Genomic DNA, 27,827 nt, shown 5'->3' on the forward strand with positions numbered 1-27,827 from the left:
ACAAAGATGCATATGCCACAACTTTGGTGCTTAAGCATCTTTGCTAAGCCATTTGCAAAAATGGGTTAGAAATGGAATTTTGGGTTAAAACTTGGGGTTTATGTTTTTGGTCATTGAGCTTCATACACAATACTAATAATTTTACTAGTAATTTAATTTCTCGTCATTAGGATGGGGGGCTTTAAGTATATATAGACCATACAGAACAAAATGAGATGTCTACAACATCAGTTTTAACTTACAAACTAAAATAATTAAAAGGTTTAAACAAAAGACTTTAGGCAAAATCCTTATTTGAATTTAAAAATATTACCCTAAACAATGTATCGTTTCACACATTACTCTTTTTCTAATTCTACCATTATCATTTTCAGAATCCAAACAAAATTAATACTTCAAAGACATGAAAACAAACTATTGCTTTGTAACAACAGTGCTGGCTTTGCTGGATTCTGAAGTTTTCTTGAACCACCACCAACACTATTGCTATCATCCATCTTCGGGTGATTGTGGCGCCAGATTCGCTGTGCACGAGCAGCTGCCTTGGACTGCAGTTGGTCTTGGCCTAATCTTGACAACTTAGAATGCCATATTTGTTTCAAGTCATTGGCCATTAGAGCAAAGGCTTCCACTTTTGTGTGTGTTTTCAGGGTTTTTGAAGAAATAGGGAGTTTTGATAGGTTGTACATGTCGTCGGAGGTAGGTGTCAAAACCCATTGAAGAAGTTTTCTTCCTAAGTACTGACCTTTACAAGATGCTAAGCATGCCGAGAGTCAGATCCTGCCCCATTATCGACTTGTACAAGTCCATACAATGCCTTCCGTAATCAAGAATACCGCATCAATCACGGGTCTCCCTTCCTAACATTGTAGGAGTGCTCATTGTAGTATACTGGTTTGAGAGAGTTGCAAATTTTAAGCAACAGTGGTTCATGCTTAGCCAACCCATTGTCTCTTATGATATTCAGTTGATCAAGATAAACAAATATAAGTTGAAGTATAAATCTAGTTCATAACCATAAAAAGAGATGCTGAAGTTGAAATTGCCACAAAAGTAGAAACTATTTAACCTTTAATCATATTACACTAGCAATATGAACAGTTTATGCATGAATTAATTAAAGAAACATATTTTTTACCATTATTATTTCACACGTTCCCCTTGTCCATCACTAGAAAAACAAATCTTAATACAGCAAAGACATCAAAACAATCCATTGCTTTGCAACAACAATGTCAAGTACTACTGGATTCAAAACACTTTGGTTGATTGCAACACTGGACTCGTTGTAAAATAGAAGCTTCCTTGGATTCAACAACATCAAGCTCTTCTAGATTCTGATCTTGGAGCGAGATTCCTTGAGTGGAAGCTGCCTCAACTTGTGATTGCTCTGGGTCTAATCGTTTAAAAACATGGAATAGTCAATATCCTTCAAGTCGTTGGCCATTAGAGCAAAGGCTTCCACTTTTGTGTGGGTTTTGAGGGTTTTGGAGGAAACCGGGAGTTTGGATAGGTTATACACGTCAACAGAGGAAGGATTCCAAAGCAATTCAAGAAGTTCTTCTCCGAAGAAGTGACCTTTCTCAAGACGCTCAGCATGCTTTCCTTCACCATTATTACTGCTTGGATAGGCCCATGCAATGCCGTACGTAATCAAGAATACCGCATCAATTGGGTCTCCCTCCTTAACAATGTAGCTTTGCTCGTTGTAGAACACTGGCTTGAGTGAGTTGCAGATGTTAAGCAAAAGTTGCTGATGCTTGGTCAAGTCATTCTTTTTTATGATATTGAGCTGAGAAAGAAAAACAAATTAGTCGAACTACAAATCTGTTTCCTAACCAAAAAAATAAAATAAAATAAAGGGAGAGAGAGATGGTTAAGTTGAAATTACCAAAAAATTCAATAATTTTTTTTCTTTAACTACAAAAGAAAAAGGACAAAAAGAGATTTCAAATATTTTTTTATAATTATATAAATTTAGAGTTGTATTTTACTATGATTGCATGGTTACAACCTATTACAACTTTTAGTTTACAACAAACTTTAATATCAACCAAAAACCTGATGCACATACATTAATGCACGCAAAAAACATCTGAAACCATGAAGTCACGATTTCCAAACAATCTCAACTTTAAGTCACAATTTAAGTTGTTTTTTCACATTTGTAAAGGTGCATATATTAATGTGCATGTAATAAGTACTACTCTTTAATATTATAAATTTTTATCATGTATAAAATTAACAATTTTATTAACTAATTATAAAAGAACTTTCAAAATTTATATCTAGATTACATTAAAAGAATAGGTTAAAAAATGATTTAATGAGAATTTAAGGCTAACTTTTTATTCTAATTTTAAGGGTGTCATGACACAGTGATAGCGACATGTATCTTTGATAAAGACTAAATATCAAAATGGTAAATTTATAGCGCATCCTAATTAACTAGTCAACTTAAATCCAACTTTTATATATATATATATATATATATATATATAGATAGATAGATAGATAGATAGATAGATATAGCTATAGAGCAAGAAATTTGTGTTTCAACCCTTTTTGGATGAATTGATCAAAGTGTATTATACAGTATATGAAATAATATAGATATTATGTATCATCTTTTCTTTTGGACGAAAGTTATTGTACCATTCTCAGTCATTATGCATAGGACAAGGAGTTATTTAGAAAAGTTATGGAGAGGTGAAGAAACTCACATTTTTTAGCAGATTTAAGCAAACATGGCACTTGACATTGCTTTGAAGATCCAAAGGAAGATCAGGGATCAGGTTCTCCACATCAACACCTTCGTCTTCGTCAAATCTGTTATGTATGAACTTAATTATATCGCTTTTCATTTCTGTAGGGACCTTTTCCTTGGAAAGCCACAACGCAATGTTTGCTTCTTGTTTTTTCCTTCGTTTACTTGATTTCACAACTGTTTAGTACAATTTATTTTTCAGAATTTTGAAAATAGAGTGAAAATTTTAAAAGCTAGCTAGAATTTTAAAAAATCCAATTTCAAACCCCTAAAACAAACAGACCTTTCATCTCCTCAAGTGCTTTATTCTCTTCTTCATGTTTTCTGATCATCTCCTCGAGTGCTTCCTTCATCTCCTCAAGTGCTTTATTCTCTTCTTCATGTTTTCTGTTCATATCCTTGAATGCTTCCTTCATCTTCTCAAGTGCTTTATTCTCTTCTTCATGTTTTCTGATCATATCCTTGAGTGCTTCCTTCATCTCCTCAAGTGCTTGCATCATCTCCTCGAGTGCTTTCTTCTCTTCTTCATACTTTCCCCCCACCTTGTGTCCCTTCTTCTCATCACGTTTTATAATTGATTTTGTAGCTCTTCGCTGCATGTAAATCTGTTCCACTTCTATAAATAGTAAGTTCAATTCACAATATCTTACAACATATATTTAGGCATAAAAAAGCCTACTTATAAGTATACAACATCTCATTCTTCCATACACTATACAAATTCACTGGATAATCTAAAAAAAAAAAAAAATCTATTACCCTAAAATTGAGAAGTATCGCTCAAGAACATCTCTTATAAAAAATCAAATGTAAAAAAGGAAGGAGGGGTTTGATGGTGGTCATGCACATGGCATAATAAAATGTAATTGACATTGGAAAAAAAAGTATTTTAATGAAATCTTTGATGAATTTCAAAATAATAAATATTATGAAGTTTCAAGGTATTGGAAGACCACAAACAATAAATGTTATGAAGTTCTAAGATGGTGAAGTTTGAAGTAAAGAGTTCTAAGCCGGTTTACTTATGGTATTATAAATTTATAGGAAAAGTTAATGGATGCCATAAGAGCATTCATTTAGAAAGTATTTAAAAAAAAAATAGCAAAAATATTATTTTTGATCCTTACATATTACAAACAATAAATGTTATGAAGTTCTAAGATGGTGAAGTTTGAAGTAAAGAGTTCCAAGCCGGTTTACTTATGGTATTATAAATTTATAGGAAAAGTTAATGGATGCCATAAGAGCATTCATTTAGAAAGTATTTTAAAAAAAAAAAATTAGCAAAAATATTATTTTTGATCCTTACATATTAGGGTCATAGTTAATTTGATTTATGTCGTTAATTCACTAATGAAAATGCCTATGTGGCTAATGGTGTATATTGCTGGCATGTTTAATTTAATACTGATATGTGTAAATTTTAGTGTCCATATCACCGCTTGGCAAAATTAGCCCATCAACATTTTAAAAAATATTTTTTTTAAACCAATTTTATCCTTTTCTTTATTTTTTTTTTCTTTTAATTTTTTTACCATTTCTCGGTAGCCAAACTGATTTTATTTTTATATTCTCAATTTTATTTTTCACTTTCTTGCAATTTCTTTGTAAACAAACAGATCTTCATTTTTATTTTCTCAATTTTATTTTTTTACTTTCTTGCAATTTCTTGGTAACTAAACAATGTCACATTCATTAGGTTTTTCCTTCAACATCATTAACCCAGATCCACCACCTCCAAACTCGAATTACCACCACCACCAACCTAGATCCACCATTACCATATCCATCACCACCAACCCTAAAATAGAATTTCAACCACAACTAAGACATATCATAGATCAAAGAAGGAGAGACTGAGTGGGTGAGTCCAAGAAAAGCAAAGATAGAGGGAGAGAGCAAGGAGACCACCTTGATTGTGGCTCGTGGTGGTGTACGGTGAGGAAGGAGAGTGATTGGTGATGATTGGCGAGCCCAGGAAGGAGAGCTACTGCCAGCAATCCAGGATGACAAGAACTCATCAGTCATCGCTAAATTTTTAAACCCAAACACAAACACCTGAAGAAGAATTATGGGACGCTGTGTTCCTCTTTCTTCCTTTCCATTTCAATATACCAAAAACACAAACCCATCAAACCAAATTCAATGGGAATGGTTGTACTTAATACTTAATAGATCCATGGCATCATGTGGTGGGTATGGGTCAAGGAGCTGTGTTCGTGTATCAGTTCCTCAAAAGTAAAAAAGCTCCTCAAAAGTAAAAATGTCATCCAGATCTAAATTTCTTAGCTATTTGTATCTTTCATGGATTAATTATTTTAATTTTTGGTCCTGGTGGTTCGCCTTTTTCTAATTTTGAATTTTTCATGATTAATTTTTGTTAATTTGTTTTTTATTTAGATCCTAACATGGCATTTTTTAAATGCTAATTAATGTTTTCTAATAATATTTTGTATTTATCTATTCTATTAATAAGAGGATTTTCCTATTTCGTTTTCAATTCTTGGTACCAAAATATCTTCATATAAATTTTGAAATAACATACCCTTAAATTTAACTTTTTTCCTACATCAAAGCAAAAAATGTTAAAGCAGTAACACTATCTCACGTACAAAAGAAGAAGAAGAAAAAAAAAACAATTATTCTCACCATCCATTTATATTCAAATGTCTAATTCCTATATGTATTTGTTATCTATTTGAATTCAAATATTGCAGTTTTCTTTATAAAAAAAAAAAAAAAAAAAAAAAAACATATATATATATATATATAAAAAGTTACTTCTTCCAACAAAAAAAAAAACCACTACCGCACGTAGAAATTACTCATTCTTATCCCGAAATTTTTATGGTTTTTTTTTAAAAAAAATTCTGTAAAACATTTCAAAATTTTTGTTATCCAAATTCTATACAATTATCACAAATCTCTACCTATCCACACTAATGTATATCATCTTTCTTTTGTTCAAATCTCAAATTTTTTTACTTATTACAATTCTTATCACAATCAATAAATTCAAATGTTTCATTGGGTTTCAACTTCTTACGGTTCTCTATCTTATTTTTAAACATTATTCCACGTTACCTTACCTCCTTCTTTTAAAAAAAAATAAATAAATACACATGGTTATTTATATATCACTTTTAAGTATTATAACTCTAAACCAAAAAAACAACTAAATAAAAAAGAACATTATTGCGCACACAAAGGGCATATGATGAGTTTAGTACTATTAATAACAGGATTCCCTATTTGATTTTCAACATTTTGTGTACTAAAATAACCCTCACACAAATTCTTAAACTCTCTAAAATACCCTTATCTTATCTATACTATTAAATTATTAATAACAGGATTTCCTGTTTATTTTTTAACATTTTACGTACTAAAATAGTCTTACACAAATTCTTAAACTCTCTAAAATACTCCTATCTTATATTTAAATAATTTTAAATTAAAAAAATACAAACTGGTTAAAAGAGTAATTTACTGTTTTTAAGTTTTAAGCTTTTTCTTTATCTTCTCCATTTAGCCTAAAACTTAAGACACTATCTCTATCTCATTTTTAAACATTATTCTACGTTACCTTATCTATTTCTTAAAAAATAATTAAAAGAAAGGTTATTTATATATCACTTTTATGCATTATAACTCTAAACCAAAAAAAAAAAAAACAAAACAAATAAAAAAGAGCACTATTATAGGCGTAAAGAGCATGTAATGAGTCTAGTGCCACATAAGTTTTAATTGTGCCAACCGGGCACACCATTAACCATGTACATATTTTATGTTAATAAGTTGATGGTAGATGCCAAATTTACTTCAAATTGAAACTAACAGAAACCAAATTGACTGCTACCAAAATGTAGAGAATAAATTGACTATGACCCCAAAATGTAGAGACCAAAATGGTTCTTTCCCCAAAAAAATATATAATTTTTCATAACTTTTTATATTTCCCATTAAAATAGTATCATAACTTTAATAAAATGTTTAATTAACAAATATCATAAGGGCACCCAGGCTCTTAATTTATATTTTCAAGTTTACCCATATTGCTATATTAATCCTTGTAAGGAAATCAGTGCAGTCAAATGAATTGAATCATTTTCTGGTGCAAGCCTTTTGAGCTTTCCCTTGAAAAGCGTTAAGTGGTCCTCTAGTTGGTGAGTCACAATCCTTGAGTGAGTATGTGAGTTAGTCCCTTAGTAGACTTTGGAGAGGTCGAGGAAATCTCTCTCCTCAAGCTAGAGATTCTTGAGTCTATCCTATTTCCAAACTTTTGTATTTCTTTCTTGAATACCATGAACGAAATTTCATATTTTATTGGCCATTTTCTTCCTATATCAAGTGTATCAGAGCAAGTTATTAGTTACCTCTCCGATGTTGTCAAGACTATGTGGAAGAGGAAATTGTGGAGATGTTTTATAAGGAAACGAGATTAAGGAATTAAGGCAATCAAATGCTTTTCTCTAATGTATGTTTGAGGAGTTTTTCAGTAGGTTGCCAAGGCCACACACTCAAACAATCCTCCTTTCAGATTAGGAAGAAAATGGTGAAAATGACACGGAGGATATGAGTTCCACTTTTTTGACATCGACTGGTCATGCTGTTGAAGTGTTCAAGTCAAGGAAAAGGGTGTGATAATGGCTGTGCAGTTGTGGTCCTAGAATTGTTGCCTGATAGTGAAGCTGAAAAATCTTGTTATGAAATGTGTTTCGGCAGCATCAATAATCCAATTTTTTAGTTGGGTTGGGCTTGGTTTTGACTAGGGCTGTCGTTTGGGTTTAGAGAGTGTCAAGTGGCCACACTTTAGTGCATGCAAAAGCAGCAAAACCATTACAATTCAATTTTGGGTCAGATTATGCATCGTTTTGGGTTGGGGCTAACAAGTTTAACATTTGTTGGTCCCTTTTATTTCCTCTACGGATTAGCTAGCCTTACCATCACCAAAACATAGCAAAAGGTTGTTATTATGATTTAGTGTCTGCGGTCTACCAATCCTATTTGGATTTGATTTTACGTTTGTAAAGTTAATAAGACAAATTATTCTTTATCAAAGATTTCTTCTCAGAAAAACGAAAGACAAATTATTCTTTATCACGATTTTTTTTAATCAATATATCAATATAAATAACAATTAACATCAATACTAATTAATAACAGGAACAATGATGAAAAATAATAATAATAATAATATATTATGAGATTAACAATAGTATATTATCAATGTAATACTAGAAGAGGATGATTAGCATTTTAATTCTTTTTTTTATAGAAAGATTAGCATATTGCTTCAAAATTTAATGGTGTGTCATTCTTCCTATCTACAAACCTCTCTTTCCGCTCTCTCTACTTCATAATTGTACAACTAAAACTTTTATATATATATATATATATATATATATATATAATTAAAAAATAGAGAAAAGGAAAGAATTGGGCACTTACCTGCAAATTCCCCAAGAAATATATAAATAGTAACAAGCCAAAGATGGAAATACAAAGCGAAAAGCAGTTTTCCCATATATAGTCACTTGTTTGGAGATTTGAACCAAAAGAACTGCAAAATGGCACAAAGGTAATGTATGAGATACTAATTTAAAAATTTTAATACTACAATGCAAAAAAGTAAGAAAGTAGAAAATTTTACATGAAATGAATAAGTTAAGAGAAGATGTAAAGATTTATACTCGTGCTTTCAATGTAAGGAAACAAGGTCAAGGTCATAGGTTTTAGGTAGGGCAATCCATTAGTAACCCATACCCTACAAACGCGACTGGACTCAAATAAGAGAAATTGATCGATTCAATCAATGCGAGTTTTCTATTTCTCCTTCAAAATCCGATGATGTTAGGTTGAGTCGTAGGTCTTTGCATGAAAATTTGACTCCAACCAATCTGACAGATTACTACCATTAGACTAGACTTCAACGTTCTCTGCTATATATAGTGGGATTTTGACCAAATTTGGTGAGATCTCGACCAGGAGCAAGGTTAGTTGGGTTTTGAAAAGATAGAAATGCTCAATGAGGGCCTGATTGTGCACCTTAACTTGAAAGGTAGGGTAGTAGTAATAATCTTCCAAGACTAATGGTTTAACATCAAGTATGAAGGTCTGTATGTAGGGGTATAAATCACCTGGGAAACAAATAATTAAGAGTACATTGCAATAATTTAGAGTACAGTGCTAACCATAGATTTCGCATGCCCCACCAGAAACTAAAAAATAATTTTTGTGGAAAATCTTGAGATTCTAAGTCACCAGACTGAAGGGATTCACCAAATATTCCAAAATCAAAGGTCGTTGAGTTTGGTGGATTTATAGGACATATATCACTTATAAAAGAGAGATTTCCAAAGCTGTGGTCACAGTTAAAAGAACTATCAACACATCCACTATGATTTTTACACGCTATGTGCCAGCAAGCTGCCAATCGTTGAGAAGAGAAAAAATACCAAAAGGCTCCCAATACCTAAAAGAACAAAAAATCAGTAATTTCTCTATAGATATCGTAACCAAAAAATATCAATTGTTACAACAACAACAGCAACAATAAAAGGAGGAAAAGAGAACTCGGAAGATATGAAACTTCTACTTATTATCTTTAAGAGATTATAAGAAAAGACGTAGAAATAAACCATTCTCAATAAAGTGAATCTACTCCTATCCTTCTTCTTTAATTACTTAGCAAAAAAGACAATGAAAACCTTTTAAAGGGTCTTTTGGTGCTTTGTCCCACAATAATATTGCTAGGAGAGAGTTGGATGTTGGATTTATAAGCGTCTAAACTAGCTTAAAATTAGAGAACTCCTCATGGGATGGGCTTGGGATTTTCTAAGAAAATCGTCACACGAGCTTTTTATTTGGCATGGGGTAGTAGAGCCAAATAAAAAACAAGAGGACGATTTGGATGCTCAAGGTAAAGCTCTTGCTCAGGGTAGGGGTTTCAATTCAGGTTATCATGTCAGGTTTATGTCATGTTGAAATAAGGGTATTCAACTAAATGCTTCAACTTGAACCCAAACTATTTAAAAATCGTGTCATGACCCTTCAACCTTATCCCGACCTATTAATGAAGCGGGTTGACATGACCCGACTCACTTGACACGCTTAATATACAAATCGTGTTAAATTGACACGAATATAACATAACTCATTTCAATCCACTTAATATTAAATATAATATCCATATAGAAATAAATTCTTTACATCTTGAAAGTAATACATACACTTCAAGTCTTCAACCCATATTCAAAATAACATAGTTAATAAAAATATAATATACATCTAGAAATAAGTTATTTACACTCCAAAAGAAGTGTATACACTTCAACTCAAATTTAAAATAACATAGTTCAACAAAAATATAATATCCATAAAACTCGCCAAATGTTAAATATCAATATTGAAAGAGTTGGCGTACAAACAATGGACAGATCATAACTAGGGCTTAAAAAGTTTCAATTTACAATTATATCACTAATAAATTTTTGTAATTATTCACTTTTCTTTTTAAGTTTAAAATATAGATTTGATATAAAGGGTATTTGACAAATCTAAAATAAAATGAATATTTATTTGCTATTCAAGTTAAACAGGTTGTGTTAAATAGGCTATTTTGGATTGACACAAATAAATTGGTGTATCAAACGTGTTTATTACGGGTCACGCGGGTTGACCCACTTGTGGCACATTTCTTATCGTGTCACTTTCGGATCGACCCATTCATGACCCAAACCCGCTAAAGCCCAACTCTAACTTGTAAAAATCTGTATCATGTTCTCAGGAAGGATCAAACATTGACACCCCCAACTCAGGAGAGATTCTTCAACAGACTATTTTCCAAAAGTGGCTTTAAGGCCATATTTTTTAGCCTCACGGCTTTTTCAAGAAATTTCAATCCCTATTTAGATTACATTGTGACAAATACTAACCAAAAACCAATGGCGGAGTTAAGATTTTACTTTAGAGGGGATTTTTAACTAACATACATATGTCTCCATATACATATATACATATGTAGATATAGACATATTGTCCAATTCAGAAAATTTAAATGAAACTCGTTCAAATATTAAGTGGCATTTTAATGTTATAAAACCATTGAAAATATAGAATATCCTTTATATTGTGTTTAGTTGTTAGGGTTTTTGAATATAAATAAGTCGTATTATAATTTTTCATTTCCAAAATTACAATTATGATTCTCATATAATGATTTTGAGTAATTAGATAAATCTCAAATATATCTTATGTTAGCTTTTATTAAACTTATTAAATGATTAAGTTATAGAAAAACTAAGCAATATAGTTTTTTTTTTTTTTTTTTTTTTGAGAATCAAGTAAATCAATACTATTAAGGTAAATCAGACTGGAAAATATCATCCAAATCAGGTGGTAACTCTTCTAACCACACATCTGCAACTAGAACTACTCTTCTTGCAAGCCATATAGTAATTATTTGTGCATTTAAAACATATTCAAACTATGGATTTTATTGTATAATTATTATACTTTTTATTACTTACAAAACCATTTTTATGAAAAATAATAAAATCACATAAAGGTAACATTATTATTTCTTTGTATTTTTCATTTTCAATTAAAAATTTTAATGCTTTATTTTCTTCTTTTAAACATTGATAAAATAAGAAATTTTTTTATTTTTCAGTGAAGTTTGACATAAAAAAAATCTAAGAATTTATTATTATTATTATTATTAAACTGCAGATGAATATCCTATGAAATAGAAGTGGAACAAGATTTATTTTGTTTTTGTTGGGCTAGGGACAATTGTCCCCTCTCGACCTTGGCTCAGGCTATGGTGAGAACAAATATACGTCGTTCGGCAAAATACTTGCCTTTAAGGAGGAGAGAGAGAGAGAGAGAGATCAAATTAATGCACTACACTAAATACGGATTACAAACTGCATGCTCATATAGAAAACTCTATTTATTTTGCTACATTTTAGGGTTTTGAACAAAAGAAATATGTGCCTATGGCTTCAAATTTAGCAAGGTCGGTCGTTTGGAATCGAAATTTTTTGAGAAAATCAACACAGCTTTTATAAAAAATAAAAATAAAATAAATAAATAAAACAGAAACTTGCCAGCATTAAATTTGAGGAATATTAAATTAATACGAAATCAAACTTACATGACCAGCAAGGATGTATAGAAAGAAATTCAATATAGCCTTGACCCATAGGGTTTCATCAACACTCTCGTCACTTCTTATCAACTTCTTCCAGGACAGATAGATTTGAAGAATTCTAGGTCCATATTGAAAGAGAAGAACAGAGTTCAAGAATTTTACTTTATTTGAAGATCTCTTCTTGCTTCTCATTTCTGATAAGATAATGGGAAGTCCCACCTGAACAAAAAATCCCAAACAAATCTTTAAGGTAAAGTCTGACAACAACATTTGCAAAGTTCCAAACTTTTAACTTTAGGGTTTTTTTTTTTTTTTTTTTAGAAGATTAACTTTAGGTTATAAACAACAAATATCGAAAGTGTGAAACACAGTCATTTTCAAAGTCGTTTATCAGCTAAAAAAAAAAAAAAAAAAAATCCAAACAAATTTATTCTAACAGCAATTAGGGATTTGTTACACAAACGGGAATTTTTGCTTTGGGAGGGGTCATCAACCATGCATAGGAATGAATTAGGTGACCATTTTATTTTTTGGGCCAACTTTATATTTGGAGGATGACCAAGTATAATTTTTTTTTACCTACACTTTAATATATATATATATATATATATATATATATATATATATATAACTTACATTTACATATACATTTACGAATATTTTTTTTTTTAATTAATTGCGGCTTAATATTTGGTCATTTGCACTTCCATTCCTTAACTAATGGTAATGGGTCATTTTCTCCTCCAAAAAAAAAAAAAAACTAATGGGTCTGTTCCCCTCAAGGGTATTTTAGTAATATTCGTGGACTATTATAGGATTCAAACGATTTCATCATGTGCTAGTGTTAGCAAAGGGGGTATTTGCTCATTTTCAATAGTTAAAGGTGTTAAATTTCCAATTCTCTAAAAAACTAAGTTATTAGGAAACAACAATTTTAATTATTTGACCATAATTTTAATACATCCTCACATGTAAGCTTAAACTCACCTTTAATAAGTGGGGCTTAACACGTGAGGTTTTTAACATTTTAAATAAGAGATAGAATAAAGTTAAAGATAATGATTTCCTTCTCTAATACCATGTTAATTATCGATTCTCTTAAAAAGTTTAAACTATTAAAAAATGATAAATTTCATTTTAATCATTTAACCATAATTTTTTTTAATCTAAGATAGAAATCACACTCTAACCGGCCAAAATGGGGATATACTCCTTTTGGTGAAATGTTCCAGCAAAATACCCAATTTCTGAAACTAATTAGGGATATGACCCTATTTTGAAACTCGATTTTCTAAAAATTGAGTTTCAATATAAAACTTGATTTTTAGAAAATCGAGTTATAGCCAAATTGAACTTAAAAATAAAAATAAAAATAAAAATTGTGGAACTTGAGTTCCACTTGAAAATTTTCACGGAACTCAAGTTCATGAAACTCGAGTTCCACACTAAAACTCGATTTTGATAAAATTGAGTTCCAAAATAGGGACATATCCTTAAATAGTTTCAAAAATTGAGCATTTTGCTGAAACTTTTCGCGGAAAGGGATATATCCCCATTTTGTCCCACGCTAACCTAATATAAGTGAGTGGCCATCACAACATCCTAGCAATGGTGCGCGGTGGTATTTAACCATAATTCTACGGTTCTACCAAGGAGAGGCATTACTTGATTTTATAGTTTAGGGGAGAATTGTGAACTACACTTAAAATAAATAAGTAGAAAGAAGTGATTATTCCCTAATATAGAATAATAAAAAATAAAAATAAAAAATTGTTGTTGATGGAAATAAAGAATTGATCACACTACATTAAATTTTGTGTTGTTAATTTTTTATTTGTACTAAAGTGCTTTTGTTAGTCCCGAATTACATGAAAACTTGGGATGGAAGAACATTTAGCTGTGATATGCGAAACAACAATTACAAATTACTACAATATTTACGAAACAACAATTAGCTGAGAGGTCTCCCTTACCTGTGGGACGGGAAGAATAACCAGAATGTCGATTAGGAATAGGAAGTACGGCCAAAAACGCCTCCAAGCTTCTTTACAATTTTTGGGAGGTTCCTCTTTTTTATAACGAGTGCGAATTCGGAAAAAAATATGCATTAAGTGAAAGTAATCAGTGACAGATCGCAAAACCAGAGCTGTGGTCCTCAACTTTTTGTCTATCCCAATGCACTTCTTTGATTCATTGATTAAAGGAAGGTAAAAGAACAAGGGATCCAGTAATACTGAGAACACGCACACCAATACATATGCTGAGCAAATAAATGTCGTTATTCCTTGATTCAGTGCATCAGCTCGACCATTCTCGGTAATTTGACGCTCATGGTCTTGATTATTATTCCTGATCGATACACAGTAATCATAAGCATTGGCATAAGGTAATGCATAACTCTCTATCTATTTTAACATAGAAACAGATTTTTTATTTTTTATATATTCACTTTTTAAAACACTTCACATCATATATTACCTATTTTTACAACTCATATCATATCATACTATCTATAAAAGACTAAAGGAAACATATTCCTATCAAAAAGTGTCATTTTTTTTTTCTCTTTTAATAATAAAAAAGTGTCATGCTTAGTATTTAACTATTTATTTTACTTCTTTTCAACAAAAATATATATATATAAATATATATATATATATATATATATATTTTTTTTTTTTTTTTTTTTTTTTACTAAAAGAGAAATGACATATCCACAAAAAATTTTATAATAATTTTCACAAAAAATTCTAAGTGACAAGTTATTATTGGTAGGTAAAAAAATAATGTAAATAAAAAGCTCATATTATAATTAATAATAATTTACCACATAAAATTTATTGTGAAATTGTAAACCAAAAAGGAAAAAAGTTGCCAGAACACACATCCCAATTTTGTTTGTTGCTTTAGAGTCTATGACTTGTGCTCCCAACACCAAAATAATCATTGATATAGTTTATAAAAAATACTAAATTACTATAAATCTTACAAAATAAATTACAAATTGATATGATTATGAATGTAATTGGTTTTATTTCAACACAAAATGTGTTCAAATTATCTTTTATGAATGACATATTGTAAGACTTATGTAGTAAAATTTGTAGTATCTTTAGTATCACTCTAAAAGAAACTTGTTTGGGATTTTGGATTAAATCACACATGACTAGACATAAAGGTCATAATAAAAAGATATTACTCTATTTATTTGAAAGAAAAATGGTAATTTTCTTTTTCTTTTCTGTTACAATTTTTTTGAAGATAAATGTAATACATTCATACTATACACGTTGTTAATTAGGAGCTTTAGTTGGTGATGATAATGGCATGAGGAATGATGATGCTTGGGCAGCATTAGGCCAATCACATGGCTTTATGTCTCCTCAACACATCAATGTTTCTTTATGTCAGATTCAATATGCTCCTAAATGCTTTTTAAGGGGGACTTGCTTGGTCCCCCAACTCGAGTTGGATCATTGAGCAATGGATGGGGGCAACAAGTGAAGGCACATTGCTCCACATGATGCTCTAAGACCATGGCATAGAAGGGTCATTGTAGACAGAGTTGGTTTTACTATGGGCAACAGCAAGTGGTGTCGACCCTTGTGTGTTAGTGGATGGCATTGGTGTCTAGTTGCTTGTGTGTGGGATGAGTGGCTTATGTGCAAGGCAAGGATGGGCTACCATGATAATGTGCAATCAAATGCTATGTGCAAGGTATAGGCTGGTGGGTGCTGGCCTAGTGCATGGATTGATGCTAATGGGCTAATGGGCAGTTACCCTGTGTGTGTGCTGCATGTAGACAGGCTGTGTAGGTTGTGTGAGTAGTGGGGGATGGCTTAGGCATGGGCCAAGCCTCCCCGAACATGGATTGACATGCTATGTGGGCTGCTGGGTGATGGGCAGAAGCCCTATGATCTACTGAGACAAAGACCGTGATATATGCAATGGCAGTTACAAGCAATTATCAAGCAGTTCCTGATGTTTCTGATGATGCTGACTTACTGTGTAAGGGCTGGAAACGTGGGGAATGAGCCAAGACAGCAGTAGTTGATGATGTCCTAAGTCAGATCCAAGTGGCAGGTAGTCCAAGGTGCAGGCAGTTACTATCAAGTAACTGCCATTAACAGTTATTTCTGTGTATTTGATCCTTATGATGTTGAAGGTGTCAACAGCAAATGGTGTAATTGGCTTTGTGAGAATTCTATGTATTTCTCCAAACTTTGTAAGGGTTTCCTTTGTGCTTTAGAGTGAGTAATAAAGGTCAAGGTTTTTCCTATAAACAAAATGTGTGTTGTGAGCTTGTGTTCCTAATAATCTATTCTAAGTGTTCCTACAATGTGTGTGTATGGTGTTGGCTGAGACTAAGTCAGGGACTTAGGGCCATCATAGACATAAAATTTGAGATAAAATTGACCTTGTGAAAATTGGTATCAAAGCATGGCTGTAATGTTTTTGGACACCAAGGTAAGGGTGACTGTCTTGGAAACCATTCTTGGGGTTCCTACAAAGAGGGAACAACTTTCAGTTTGTGACAAATTTGAGGCACTTGCTGTAGAAACTTTGGTGGTTAGGAACGAACTTACCAAACAAAGGAGTGTTATACTGATGCATGTAGAAGAGTTGGATACTACATTGGAAACCCAAAGTATTGCAATAAGGGAGACAATAAGCCAATTCAAAACTGTGATTGCCTATTAAAAAGGGCAGTTAGTGGTCTTCCTAGGGAGAGAAAAGTTTCCATAAAGGTGAAGGTGCCTGAACTAAAGTCCTTTAATGGTGCTAGGAGTGCCAAGGATTTGGAAAATTTCTTATGGGATATAGAGCAGTATTTCAAGGCTATTAGGGTGCTGGATCAAGAGAATATGACAATTACTAGCATGTATCTTTCTGGGGATGTCAAGTTACGGTGGAGAACCTGTGTGGAAGATGATCCAAATGTTGGTAGAGGGATTAGTTCTTGCCTAGCAACACTGCCTGGGTTTCCAAGGACTCCTTGAAGAAATTGGAGCATACTAGTATGGTGCAAGAGTATGTCAAAACATTCAGTTATTTGATACTTGATATCAAAAGCATGTCTGAAGAGGACAAACAGTTCAATTTCATGTTTGGTTTGCAGCCTTAGGCTGAGTTGGAATTAAAAAGGTAGGCTGTGCGTGATCTACCTACTACTATGTCTGGTACAGATACCTTAGTGGATTAAAATACACTAAACCCAATTGGGATGATGAGAATCGTAAGTCCAAGGACAAAGGCAAAGACAAGCAGAAGAAAGATGGCAAGTAGGATAAGGATAAATAAAAGAAAAATTGGGGTAACAAGTCCTTTGTCAAGGGAGAGAGTTCTAACTCCTAATCAAGAAAAGAACAACCAAAGCTTAATGTGGGCTACTTTATATGCAATGGGCCTTATCGAGCAAGAGATTGCCCTAAACGTAAGAAGCTTAATATCATGGTTGCTAAAGATGACAAAGGGCAGGTCGGATGAAGAAGTTCCCAGCCGTGTGAACCCCTTACAATTACTGAATGTACTTAGTGCAAGAGGTACTTCTAAGGGTTTGTCTTATGTTCAAGTAGAGATAAATGGAAATAGGGCTGAAGCGATGCTAAATACTGGTACTACCCACAATTTTGTTGCTGATTGAATGGTCCAACAACTTAGGTTGAAAGTGAGCAAATTTCCAAATAAGATCAAGCTAGTAAACTTAGAAGCAAAAACTGTTTTGGGTATTGCTTTTGGTGTGCACTTTAAAGTTGGCAAGTGGACTGGAAGAAAGGTGAATTTCCTGATCATGTAATTGGATGACTTTGATGTAATTCTGGGTGATGAGTTCTTTATAGCATCAAGGGCAGCCTTACTGCCATTCATTTGAGTGATGTTGATCTTCGATGAGAAGTAGCCCTATTATGTTCCTGCTAGAGTTGGGACGGGAAATAATAGAACTAGTAAAGGGAAAGAATCAATGGTGTCAGCCATGCAGGTTGAGCATGGGCTAAAAAAGGAGGAAGTAACTTACTTGGTTACTGATGGGTAGTTAAAAATTGTCTTATCGTCCATATAAGTCATCTACAATAACAAAGCCTGTCCAAAGACATGATCTAAAGGAGGGAGGATAACACCAAGGAGAAGAGTTGTCCAAGGAATTATAACCCAAAAAAAAAAAAAAAAAAAAAAAACCTAGTCCAAAAGAAAGGAGAAGACAGGAAGATCAAGCATCGAGGAATAAGGCCATCCAAGGAAAGTAGATCGTCCACACTACAATAAGGTTTAGACAACCAACATACACTTAGTAAATTTTTTGAGTGTTTTCTACAAACCAAGAACAGTTGAACCATGACCCACTATTCCGAGACGTAGGGTGAATTCTCCGAAATTCGCTCTACTCTCCCCACTAAGTCTACACATCTCCCATGATGGAGACATTCATGACGACACAAGCGGCTCATGGACAGTTTTTGGATGATCTTATCACAAATGTAGCTACCTTAAGAGCTAATTTTACTGAGTATAGGAGTTATTTTCCACCTCTTCCACCCTCGGATGTTTGATAGTTGCCTTTGGCAATACATAACAAAAAGGGGGATTAGTTGTGTAAGCTCTTGTATTTAGGGGTAGCAGATTTTGTACCTAGTGGGAGCTGTTTTTGTTTTGGAGATGTATGTATTTAGTTTGAGTTTAAGTTGAGTTTTTATGTTTCTATGCTTTTATAGTATAGTTTATATTTTTTTTTCTTAGTTTATTTTTGTTTCACAAACTTGATGCTTATTGATACATTGATTATTCTTATTGGATATCTTGTTTTAGATTGATTTTGTGAAATCAAGTTCAAGTTATGTTTTACACTATATTTTCCACACATGCATTTATGGTTTGTTTTCAATATTTCAGGAATTTACAGGTTAATTCTTTCATGATGCTGCTGCCTATTATTGCAACTTGTAGATAGTAAATTATGACTAGATTGTAGTAGGGCAACAACTTGTATTGGGTTAATTCTTGAATTGAGCAATTCATGTTTATGTATGTTTTGTCACGGATTGCCAAAAGAAGAGATTGTTAGGTTCTAAATATTTAGGAATAAATGTTTTGGTTCTAATTTTATGTATGTTGGCAAACCGAGTACAAAAATATGTTTAGGTTCAAACAAAGTACATGCAAACTGCTTTCTCTCTATTAAAAAAAAAAAGGTTTGGAATGGAAGGGTTGTGTGTGAGAGATTGGTGAAGTTCAGTGAAGATGAAGTTTTCGTGACTAGCTTGCGGCTAGCTCACGAGTGCCAACCTGCGAATGGCCACATGAGAAGCACATGCTAGAATTTGAAGAGTCTCTTTTCCAAGTTGGATTTCGCGAGTCACTTCACAACTCAGGCCAAGTCACAAATGACCCGCCAAACTCTCTACTTGGAGCTTTTTTGTGTACTTTTTCTCATACCTTTACCAGCACTATTTAACCCCTCATTACCCATGAAATTGTAAGGAGTTTTTCAAATAAACTTTTGAAAGAGAAAACCCTAGCTAAACACTTGAGAGTTAGAGATTGTATACCCACAATCATCTACACCATTTCTCTAAAGTTTTCCTTTACTCTTACCTCTCCATCTACACATCCTTGAGAGGTTTTTAGCCCAAACACTTACCTCACCTAATCCAAGTGTTGAGAGAAGTTTTGGTGCATATGGGAAGCATTAGAAGAAGCCATTGAGTAGCAAATGCAATTTAGAGCTAATTGCGGAATTCGGATAACTAGTGAAGACATGGGTCCGTGAAACCTATTGATAGCAGAAACTTAGAGGGTTCAAGTACATTGAGTAGATTAGGATTGGAGTGTCTTTTTGATATTCAAGTACTCCAACTTTATTCACTAGTGGATCGATTTCGGCTTAGAAGGCCGTGGAGAGGTTTTTCATCGAATACTTCAGTTTCCTCTTCGATAACACGTCTCGGTGTTATCTTGTATTTGCATATTTCTTTCCTACTCTTTAAGCTTTACATTTATTGTTTATTGTTTATTGTTCTTGCTTATGCCATAGAATATTGTTCCGGTTTTATTACGACACATTTACTATTGTTCCACACTTAGTTAAGTTAGAGTAAAAATAATCAAGCCATAATTTAAAATTGGGGGTCTAAATTAGCTATAGTGTTTCACACTATTTGAACTTTAAACTTTGAATTAACTTGGCAAAGGCATATGTAAATTCAAACTTTTATCAATACTTCTGGTAATAAATAGCTTAAGGCTGCAGCATTTTCTTATTTCCTAAACATTTCAATCAGCAGTCAATTACTTGGTCTTCGAATCATGGTTCAACTTGGACTACTATGCTTTGGGCATTCTGCTCTCTAGCCGATGAATTGTTTTTCAATTTTGAGTAAGGTCAAATTATTCATATGCACTTATTCACAGTGGTGAACCCAGGAATTTTTTCCAAAAGGGGCCAAGGTAAATACAATAAAGTTCTTAAATAAACAACAACAACAACAACAACAACAACAAAAAAACCTAAAATATTTTTATTTCATAAATTAACTCTAACTCAACAAAGTTGTGCCTTATGCTCTTTCATGGCATTAAATCATTTGGAATTGATTTTGAACTAAATTCCTTAGCGATCACTTAATTTCAAGGAACAATATTTGTTTCTTTAAGTTCAAATCTTTGAGCTGTTCTAGGTGTTTCAACACTTGAAGTTTCAACATTTGAGATAGAAGATTGAACATTAACCTCTGAGTATAAAGTGCTTTTTCTTTTAAAACATTCATCAGTGGTAGATGGTTCTCTGTAAATTATTCACAATTTGAAAATATGAATATTGAATTTTATAATCTTCAATTCCGAATAAACGAGCCTATAACAATAATTTAATTTAATTGCTCAAGCCACTAATATCAATTAAACAAACCATTAGCAAAAAAAAAAAAAAAAACATTATTGTTTTCAAAAAAGTATTATTATCAAATTTAATAAATTGCTATAGTATTGTTAAAAGAGTCTACCGATAAATTGCTTAATTGAAACCAAAAACTCAATAAAAACAATATAAAATAAAATAAAGCCTGGTCTAGTCTAGTCTAGTGTAGTGATAATTTTAACTCCAAACCACAAAATGTATTATCGGTACTTTTCTCTATATATTAGCAAAACGTCAAAAACTAATTTAAAAAACTTGAACTTGTCTCAAACAAAAGTCACAAAAGTAGCAGAAACTATCAAAAAGAAAAACTTGAAGTTACAGTAGAGAACGAGAGAGAGACGTATGGCTCACCACACAAACTCAACTACTTACTACTTAGGACTTCGATGGCGTCAAAGACTCAAAGGATCACTGATTGTTTGCCCACTTGCATAGTTGTAGATGAAAGCGTAAGGGCAAAATTTTTTTTAATAAATTTAGATTTTATTTTGGGAGTAAAGGCCCGTAACTTGTGAAGTTTGGGTAGTGTTTGTTAAAGCTGATTTCAGGATTTATGTGCATTTATTTGGATTTAGAGTCCTAATTTAATTAGGACTAATAATGTTTCTCAAAAAAAAGTTAGGACTAATCTATATATATATATATATATATATATATATATAATAAGTAAAACTGAAAGAAACTCAAATAAGAATTCTAAATTAAAGTTCTAATTTTGCGTTATGTGTCATAAATTATTTATTACTAAAGAATTTTATTTCTTAGTTTTAGAATCAAATGTGAAATCACATCATAAATATTCATCCAAATGAGTTATTGATTACAAAAACTAAAGAGTCTAAAATAAATGAATCGTACAAAAAAGTGTTTCACAATAATTTTTTTTTTTTTTTAAATGGACAATTTACATTTTATACCTAATAATATCTTTACAAAAATTTTTTAAAGAGATAACAAAATATAAAAATGACAATCAATAGTATTTAAATTATATATATATAAATTATTTTATGCATCTTATTGTATATCTTTAAATGTATCCATATATATGCATAGGGTTACAAACTAGTAATCCTAATTAAGAAGGGATTTGAGTTTTTTTTTTTTTTAATTGCAAATTTGTTTATGGGACAAAAAACGGGCTGGATTTTTTTACTTCTTAGGACTGAACTGTGCATACATTTTTTTTTTTTTTTTTTTGTCAAAAATCTTAGGGGGCCCAGTGGTTAATCTCTATTTAATTTCAAATGATTTTATTTTTTATGCATCTAACAATGGATTTGGCTCTATATTTTTCTTGAGATCCTATACACTTATACCTTATTCCGTTTTTCAAATATATTTACGTGCCAAAAAAAAAAAAAAAAACACATTATTCTACTTCCTGTGTAAAGAAAAGACAAGAGAAAGCAATTTCCCCTATTTATGTCTAAATATTCAGGATTAATTGCATCTTATATTCACCCTGTAAACAAATGGCATTTTATATTCATGAGAACCTAAATTTTATAGCAAAGCCATTTAATTAGGAGAAAAATGTAGGTGGGTTAAAACTTTTTTTTTTTTTTTGGGTTAAAAAAATGGGGGTTAGATAGGTTACTCCAACCCCCGGGCAGGGCGCCAGGCGGACTCCAAGGCTCATCCTTGCAAGCCAACCCGTGTGGGAGGGTCAACTCCCACCAAGGATGCCCACCAATGGACTCCTACTGACAGCGGGATTCGATCCTAGGTTGGTTAGACAAAGTGACCGAACCTTACCAGTTGAGCCAAGCCTCCATTGGCAGGTGGGTTAAGACTTAAAGTAGAAAAGTACAATTATGGGTGAAGAAAATTCCTTTGCCGCACAAATTTCATAATACCCTTCACATAGAGAACTCCACAATACCATTGTGCCACATAAAACACATACATTCCTTTACCAAATTCTTTTAGTGCTTTTGGCTTTTACATATTTATTGATTTCATCTCATTCCAGTTAGGAAATATTATATTGGTAAACAAACTGGAACAAGGAACCCACTCATTCCACCTTGGGAAAAATTTCAAATCATTCCAAATCATTTTTGTCAATACCGACTAGTATTTGAATTTTGGGTGAAATGTAATTTGGCTTGAAAATTTTTACTTTTCTAACTTCTCTACTATTTTTTTTTTTTTTTTACTTTTTTGAATTCTCTGCTTTTTACCTCCCACCGCAACACAGGACATGACTAGTCACTCTTATCTCTCCGTCTTTGTTTAGTTGCAAATGAGGAAAGATAAAAATAAATAAATAAATAAAATAAAATATATATATATATATATATATATATATATATATATATATATATAAAGGAGCAATTCTCTCATGTATGTTTGGAATTGGAAATAAGGAGATGAGAAAAGAAAAGAGAATAATACACTTCTCTTTCTATTCGTTTGCAAAGACAAGGGAAACCAAAAGAAAATTATATGTTTTTGACTTTTATGTCACATGAATGTAAAAGATGGATGAAAGATACGGCCAAAAATGTAATTTTGGGTCATAAGAAGTTAAACACGTGGGCTCCACTTTTGTTTTTTCTTTTTCTTTTTTTATATTTATTTAAATTCCATTGTTTCTCCTCAAATCCGCCCAATTTGGGCAGATTGCAAACTTGTAGGTGTGGGAGAAGTGATTTCTATCATTTTCTTCTCTCCTCTCATTTCCCTGATCTTTCTCTTTCCTCCCTCCTTTCCAAATGCAATGTCAATCTTTTTTTGTCTTTTTCTCTTTACTTTTCCCTTTCACTCTCTCTCTCTAATCATTCTCATTATCTTCCTTTTATTTTCCCTTTTTTTTATCTCATAATCTTTCTCCATCACATCACTATCTACCCAGGCCTCTCTCTCTCTCTCAATCAAAAGACTCAAAACATTCATAAAAAAAAAGAAAAATAAATAATAAAAAAAAGAAAAGAAAGACTCAAACAAATTCTCCACTCACTCCTTATTCTCCTCCCACCCCATTATTTATTATCTTAATTTATTTTATTTTTAAATATATTTTAGGTGTTATATATATAACAGTAAGCCCAAAATGCATGGTACACAAAATACATCAATACCAAAATATTTCATTCTAATAAACAAACCAAAATGACTGAAATAGAATTAAACAAAATTTAAGAGTCAGAAAGTATTCTAATTGGTGAAACATTTAAGGTATATGACCAAGCTTATGATTCATTTCTTAATACTAACCACAATTGAATCATAGTAAACAACTAATCATAGTACACAACTCTCTTCCTATCAAAAAAAAAAAAAAAAAAGTACACAACTCTTTTTTATATAATTAAGAAAATTAAGACCCAAATTTTTATTAAAACAAAAAATCATAGTACAAATTTAGTGGAAATATTAGTTTTAAAACTTGGAAACAGAGTTTTATGTATTTCTAATGTGTCAAATAGCTGAAACATGTGTAACATTTATGATGAATCACATTACATTGCATAAACATAATATTTTAAGACCCAATTTTTAGCATAAATAATATCACAATGTCATTGTTAGAATAATTCTTTATATTTTATTTTTTCGCTAATAATAGCAAGTTTTTGGCATCATATTATTTTTGTGTGCCATATTATATGTGCTGTGTTGGTAACTTGGTATATAACTTGGCAGCTTAAAATCATTGATTTTCTGTTTCTCAAAAAAAAAAAAAAAAAAATCATTGATTTTCCAAAAAAAAAAAATCATTTTCTTATAAAAAAGATAATTCATTGATTGAAAATTCGAGACTTAAAATTAAGATCTTGAAAACTTTAGCTGGGTTAGACATAGTTGGCCCCAAAAGCAACATAATACAAGTAAGATGCTGTAATAAGGTGTCTTTCAGTTTCAAACATTCGAAATGTTATTAAAAAAATGTTCTAATAGTAACCAAAATATTGATTCAGACTACTGACAGAACAGGGAACAACAGTTTATTTTTAGCACATATATAAAGTCAAAAAATAAAAATAAAAATAAAAATTCAGGTTCAGACATACAAAATCTTCTTGAGAAAAAGAAACTACCTTTCATTGTTCCCTTGCTGATGGTCACTCATACCTAAAGCTTAGCGATAATCCAAGGTCCTAATGAAGAACCAACCTCTGAACTATGTATAGATGACCCAGCAAACTTTACCAGAAAAGTCTGAATTTTGATCCCTGGAAAAATGGAAAAATATTAGACAATGCAACCATATCAAAACATATAATAAAAGTAAACAAGAAGTATCTCTAAATATGCATCTTTTTTTTTAATATGTATCCCCCTTAGTGAGAAAGAGAATGTGTATTTATAAAAAGTAATTGAACCTGGCAGCCTCAAGTAGTATGCATTTTACATGCAATGCTGAACAAGAGGGACAGAGACTTGGACAAAACAAATTTGAGTGGCAGAAATTGGCTTTGTTGTAGAATTTTAAGAACAAGTGCAATTGCAGAAGCCGATGCGACTATGCAAGTAATAATTAAAGATAAGAGCAACTCTTGCTGTGCACTTAAAAAGAGAGTTAATAGCATGTGTATTCACAGTATCACAATGCTCAATACCTCAAGTCTTTCAACATTGTCGTTTTTTCAGCAACCAATAAGGTAAGTTCAGAATCTTTGGGTGCAATTATTTCAAAAAAATTTTGATGGCTTTTTGTTAACGGGTTCTGTAAGATTGAATTTTTTATTAATAAAGCATAGTTACTTTTTGAGAGTAGAAAAAAACACAGTAACGTGGCACTTTAAAGTGTCAGTAAAACATAAAAAATTAGGCATTTTTCAACAGGACCGAAATACCCTTTTAAGTTCTTCCATCTTCCTTTCCTTTACCAACATTTTCTCAGCCGGTACTTTTTTGAGTTTTTTCTTTTTTTCAGATCTACAAAAACCACCACCCAAATACCCAAATTTCAAACCCAAGCCAAATTATCAAGCTTCTCACATTCCAAATTGAACCCAGTCACCAAAGCAACCTAGATACAACAAAAAACAAAGGAAGGAAAAGTAGAACGAAAGGCAGAAAGAGAAAAAGGATAGCGACGGCTATAGAGGTGGTGAGAGACCAAGAGAAACGTTAGAGGGAGTGAGAGACCAAGAGAGAAGGAGGAGGGAGAAGGGAAGAAGAGAGAGAAGGCTTCAGACGTTACAGACTGAGAGAAGGGTATTTTTGTCTTATAGGGAACAAAATTTACTTTTCAAAAATGTTTCTCTTTCTTCAATAAACCTAGAACCACATGTACTTTACTTATTATTATTTAATTCCTTATTAACGGGTGCTGTACAGCACAGCACTTGGTAATAGGACCCCTTTTAGATTTATTGACAAAATTATTGTTAATATACAATTGTAAGCATTCCCATGCAAAAAGAAACGCATTGTAGATCATAAAAAAAAAAACTACTCTTATCCATTTTACATTATCATTTAATGATTTATTATATATCCTATACTATATTCTCTTGTCACTTTATTTGAATATTTTTTTTTAAAATCAGTTTTACATTATCATTTTAATATTCTATTTGACTTTGTGCGATTAGAGGTACTAATAGTGGAAGTCTTTCTGGTGGAGGCTCCCTTCATCAAGGGGGATGTGCCAGGGGGAAAGAACCCAAAAGGACTTAATAATTCGCCCTTTTTTCCAAAGTCAAATTAGTCGGCTAGACATGGAAATGTGGAATTCGTGGAGGAAATGAAAAATGTTAAAAGAACACATTTATTAAGGTGGTGAGTTGTGATTAAAGCAATATAATTTCTAGTTGGATCTATAATTAAAATAATTTTTATTATACATTAATCATAAATTCACAATATATCCAATCAATAATTGAGAAAATTTTGAGAACAACTCTTGCCGTGCGCTTAAAAAGTGAGTTAATAGTGTGTATTCACAGAATTAATCACAATGGTCAATACCTCAAGTCTTTCAACATTGTCGTTTTTTCAGCAACCAATAAGGTAAGTTCAGAATCTTTGGTTGCAATTATTTCCAATTTTTTTAGATTTATTGACAAAATTATTGCTGGTATACAAGTGTAAGAATTCCCATGCAAAGAGAAAGGCATTTTGGATCATCAAAAAAAGCTACTTTTATCTATTTTACATTATTATTTAATGATTTATTATATATCCTATATTATATTCTCTTGTCACTTTATTTGAATATTCTTTTTTTTATTCAATTTTACATTATCATTTTAACAGTGCACCTTACATCTCATATTCTATTTTATTTTGTGTGATTAGAGGGCAATTAGAGGTATTAATAGTGGAATAAAATAATATATTGTTTTAAGAAATGATCAGGTCTTTCTAGTAGAGACTGCCCTTTGTGGTGGGTCTTTTTTGGTTAAAGTGAGTTGGGCTGCCTCCTATAATATTAGGCCCAAGTATTCTGAGTATGGGAGTTGAGACCGGTCCAACTACAACTCAATTTGGTCCGACTTGTGCGCAAACTATGCCTCGTCTACCAAAAGCACACTTACGGCCGACAGAACTGTTTCAGATGGGTTGCAGCAGATAGATATGATAATAATAAGATAAAATAAAGTACTTTGAGATCTTTATCAAAGTAAACAAATAATCCCTACTTAAGAAAAGATAATAACAGTTTAATAACAATTATTTTATAAGAGAAGTAAGGAAAACAAGTGGGTATTATATGAGTTGATTGAGAGAGGAAATAAATTAGATTAAATCTGATCCGCAGGACCAAAACCAAAGAGAGAAGAATGCATCTTCTCAAAGTGAATAATCTTTCGATGAGATTCTGCCGTAGAAATTAATCACTTTAAGGGAAGCGGACCTGAATGGTTGGTACACAAGAACACTTTTTGTTTCCGGTAGAAAGCAAGATTTTGAAAGGGAGAGAGGGAATCAACCTATTGGTACATACCTGCCATTCTAACTCTCTATCTTTTTCTTTCCTCCTTTTCTAATATTTCCCCTTTCTTATCTTTTTTCTTTCTACTTCTTTTTCT

General features: G+C 31.9%; 1 protein-coding gene across 4 annotated transcripts; it reads right to left on the reverse strand.

Annotated features, from left to right (window-relative positions):
• Window positions 1–1,050: 1,050 nt before the first annotated feature.
• On the reverse strand, window positions 1,051–26,826 carry LOC126705519 (cyclic nucleotide-gated ion channel 1-like). Of its 4 annotated transcripts, XM_050404572.1 has the most exons (10): window positions 25,170–25,366; window positions 24,885–25,019; window positions 13,898–14,273; window positions 11,928–12,143; window positions 8,962–9,242; window positions 8,219–8,330; window positions 3,232–3,372; window positions 3,051–3,105; window positions 2,724–2,944; window positions 1,051–1,792 (listed from the first exon to the last, which is right to left on the reverse strand). In XM_050404572.1, exons 2-10 carry the CDS (start codon window positions 24,914–24,916, stop codon window positions 1,397–1,399), a joined length of 1,830 nt encoding a protein of 609 aa, XP_050260529.1. In that variant the 5' UTR covers window positions 24,917–25,019; window positions 25,170–25,366; the 3' UTR covers window positions 1,051–1,396. The 4 variants fall into 4 exon arrangements, with proteins under 4 accessions (XP_050260529.1, XP_050260528.1, XP_050260527.1 ...); XM_050404571.1 differs by lacking the exon at window positions 25,170–25,366 and adding an exon at window positions 26,764–26,826 and having other exon boundaries at window positions 3,051–3,372; XM_050404570.1 differs by lacking the exon at window positions 25,170–25,366 and adding an exon at window positions 25,407–25,466 and having other exon boundaries at window positions 3,051–3,372.
• Between the last annotated feature and the right edge of the window lie 1,001 nt (window positions 26,827–27,827).

Source organism: Quercus robur, chromosome 11 (assembly GCF_932294415.1).
Source record: "Quercus robur chromosome 11, dhQueRobu3.1, whole genome shotgun sequence".
Lineage (NCBI taxonomy): Eukaryota > Viridiplantae > Streptophyta > Magnoliopsida > Fagales > Fagaceae > Quercus > Quercus robur.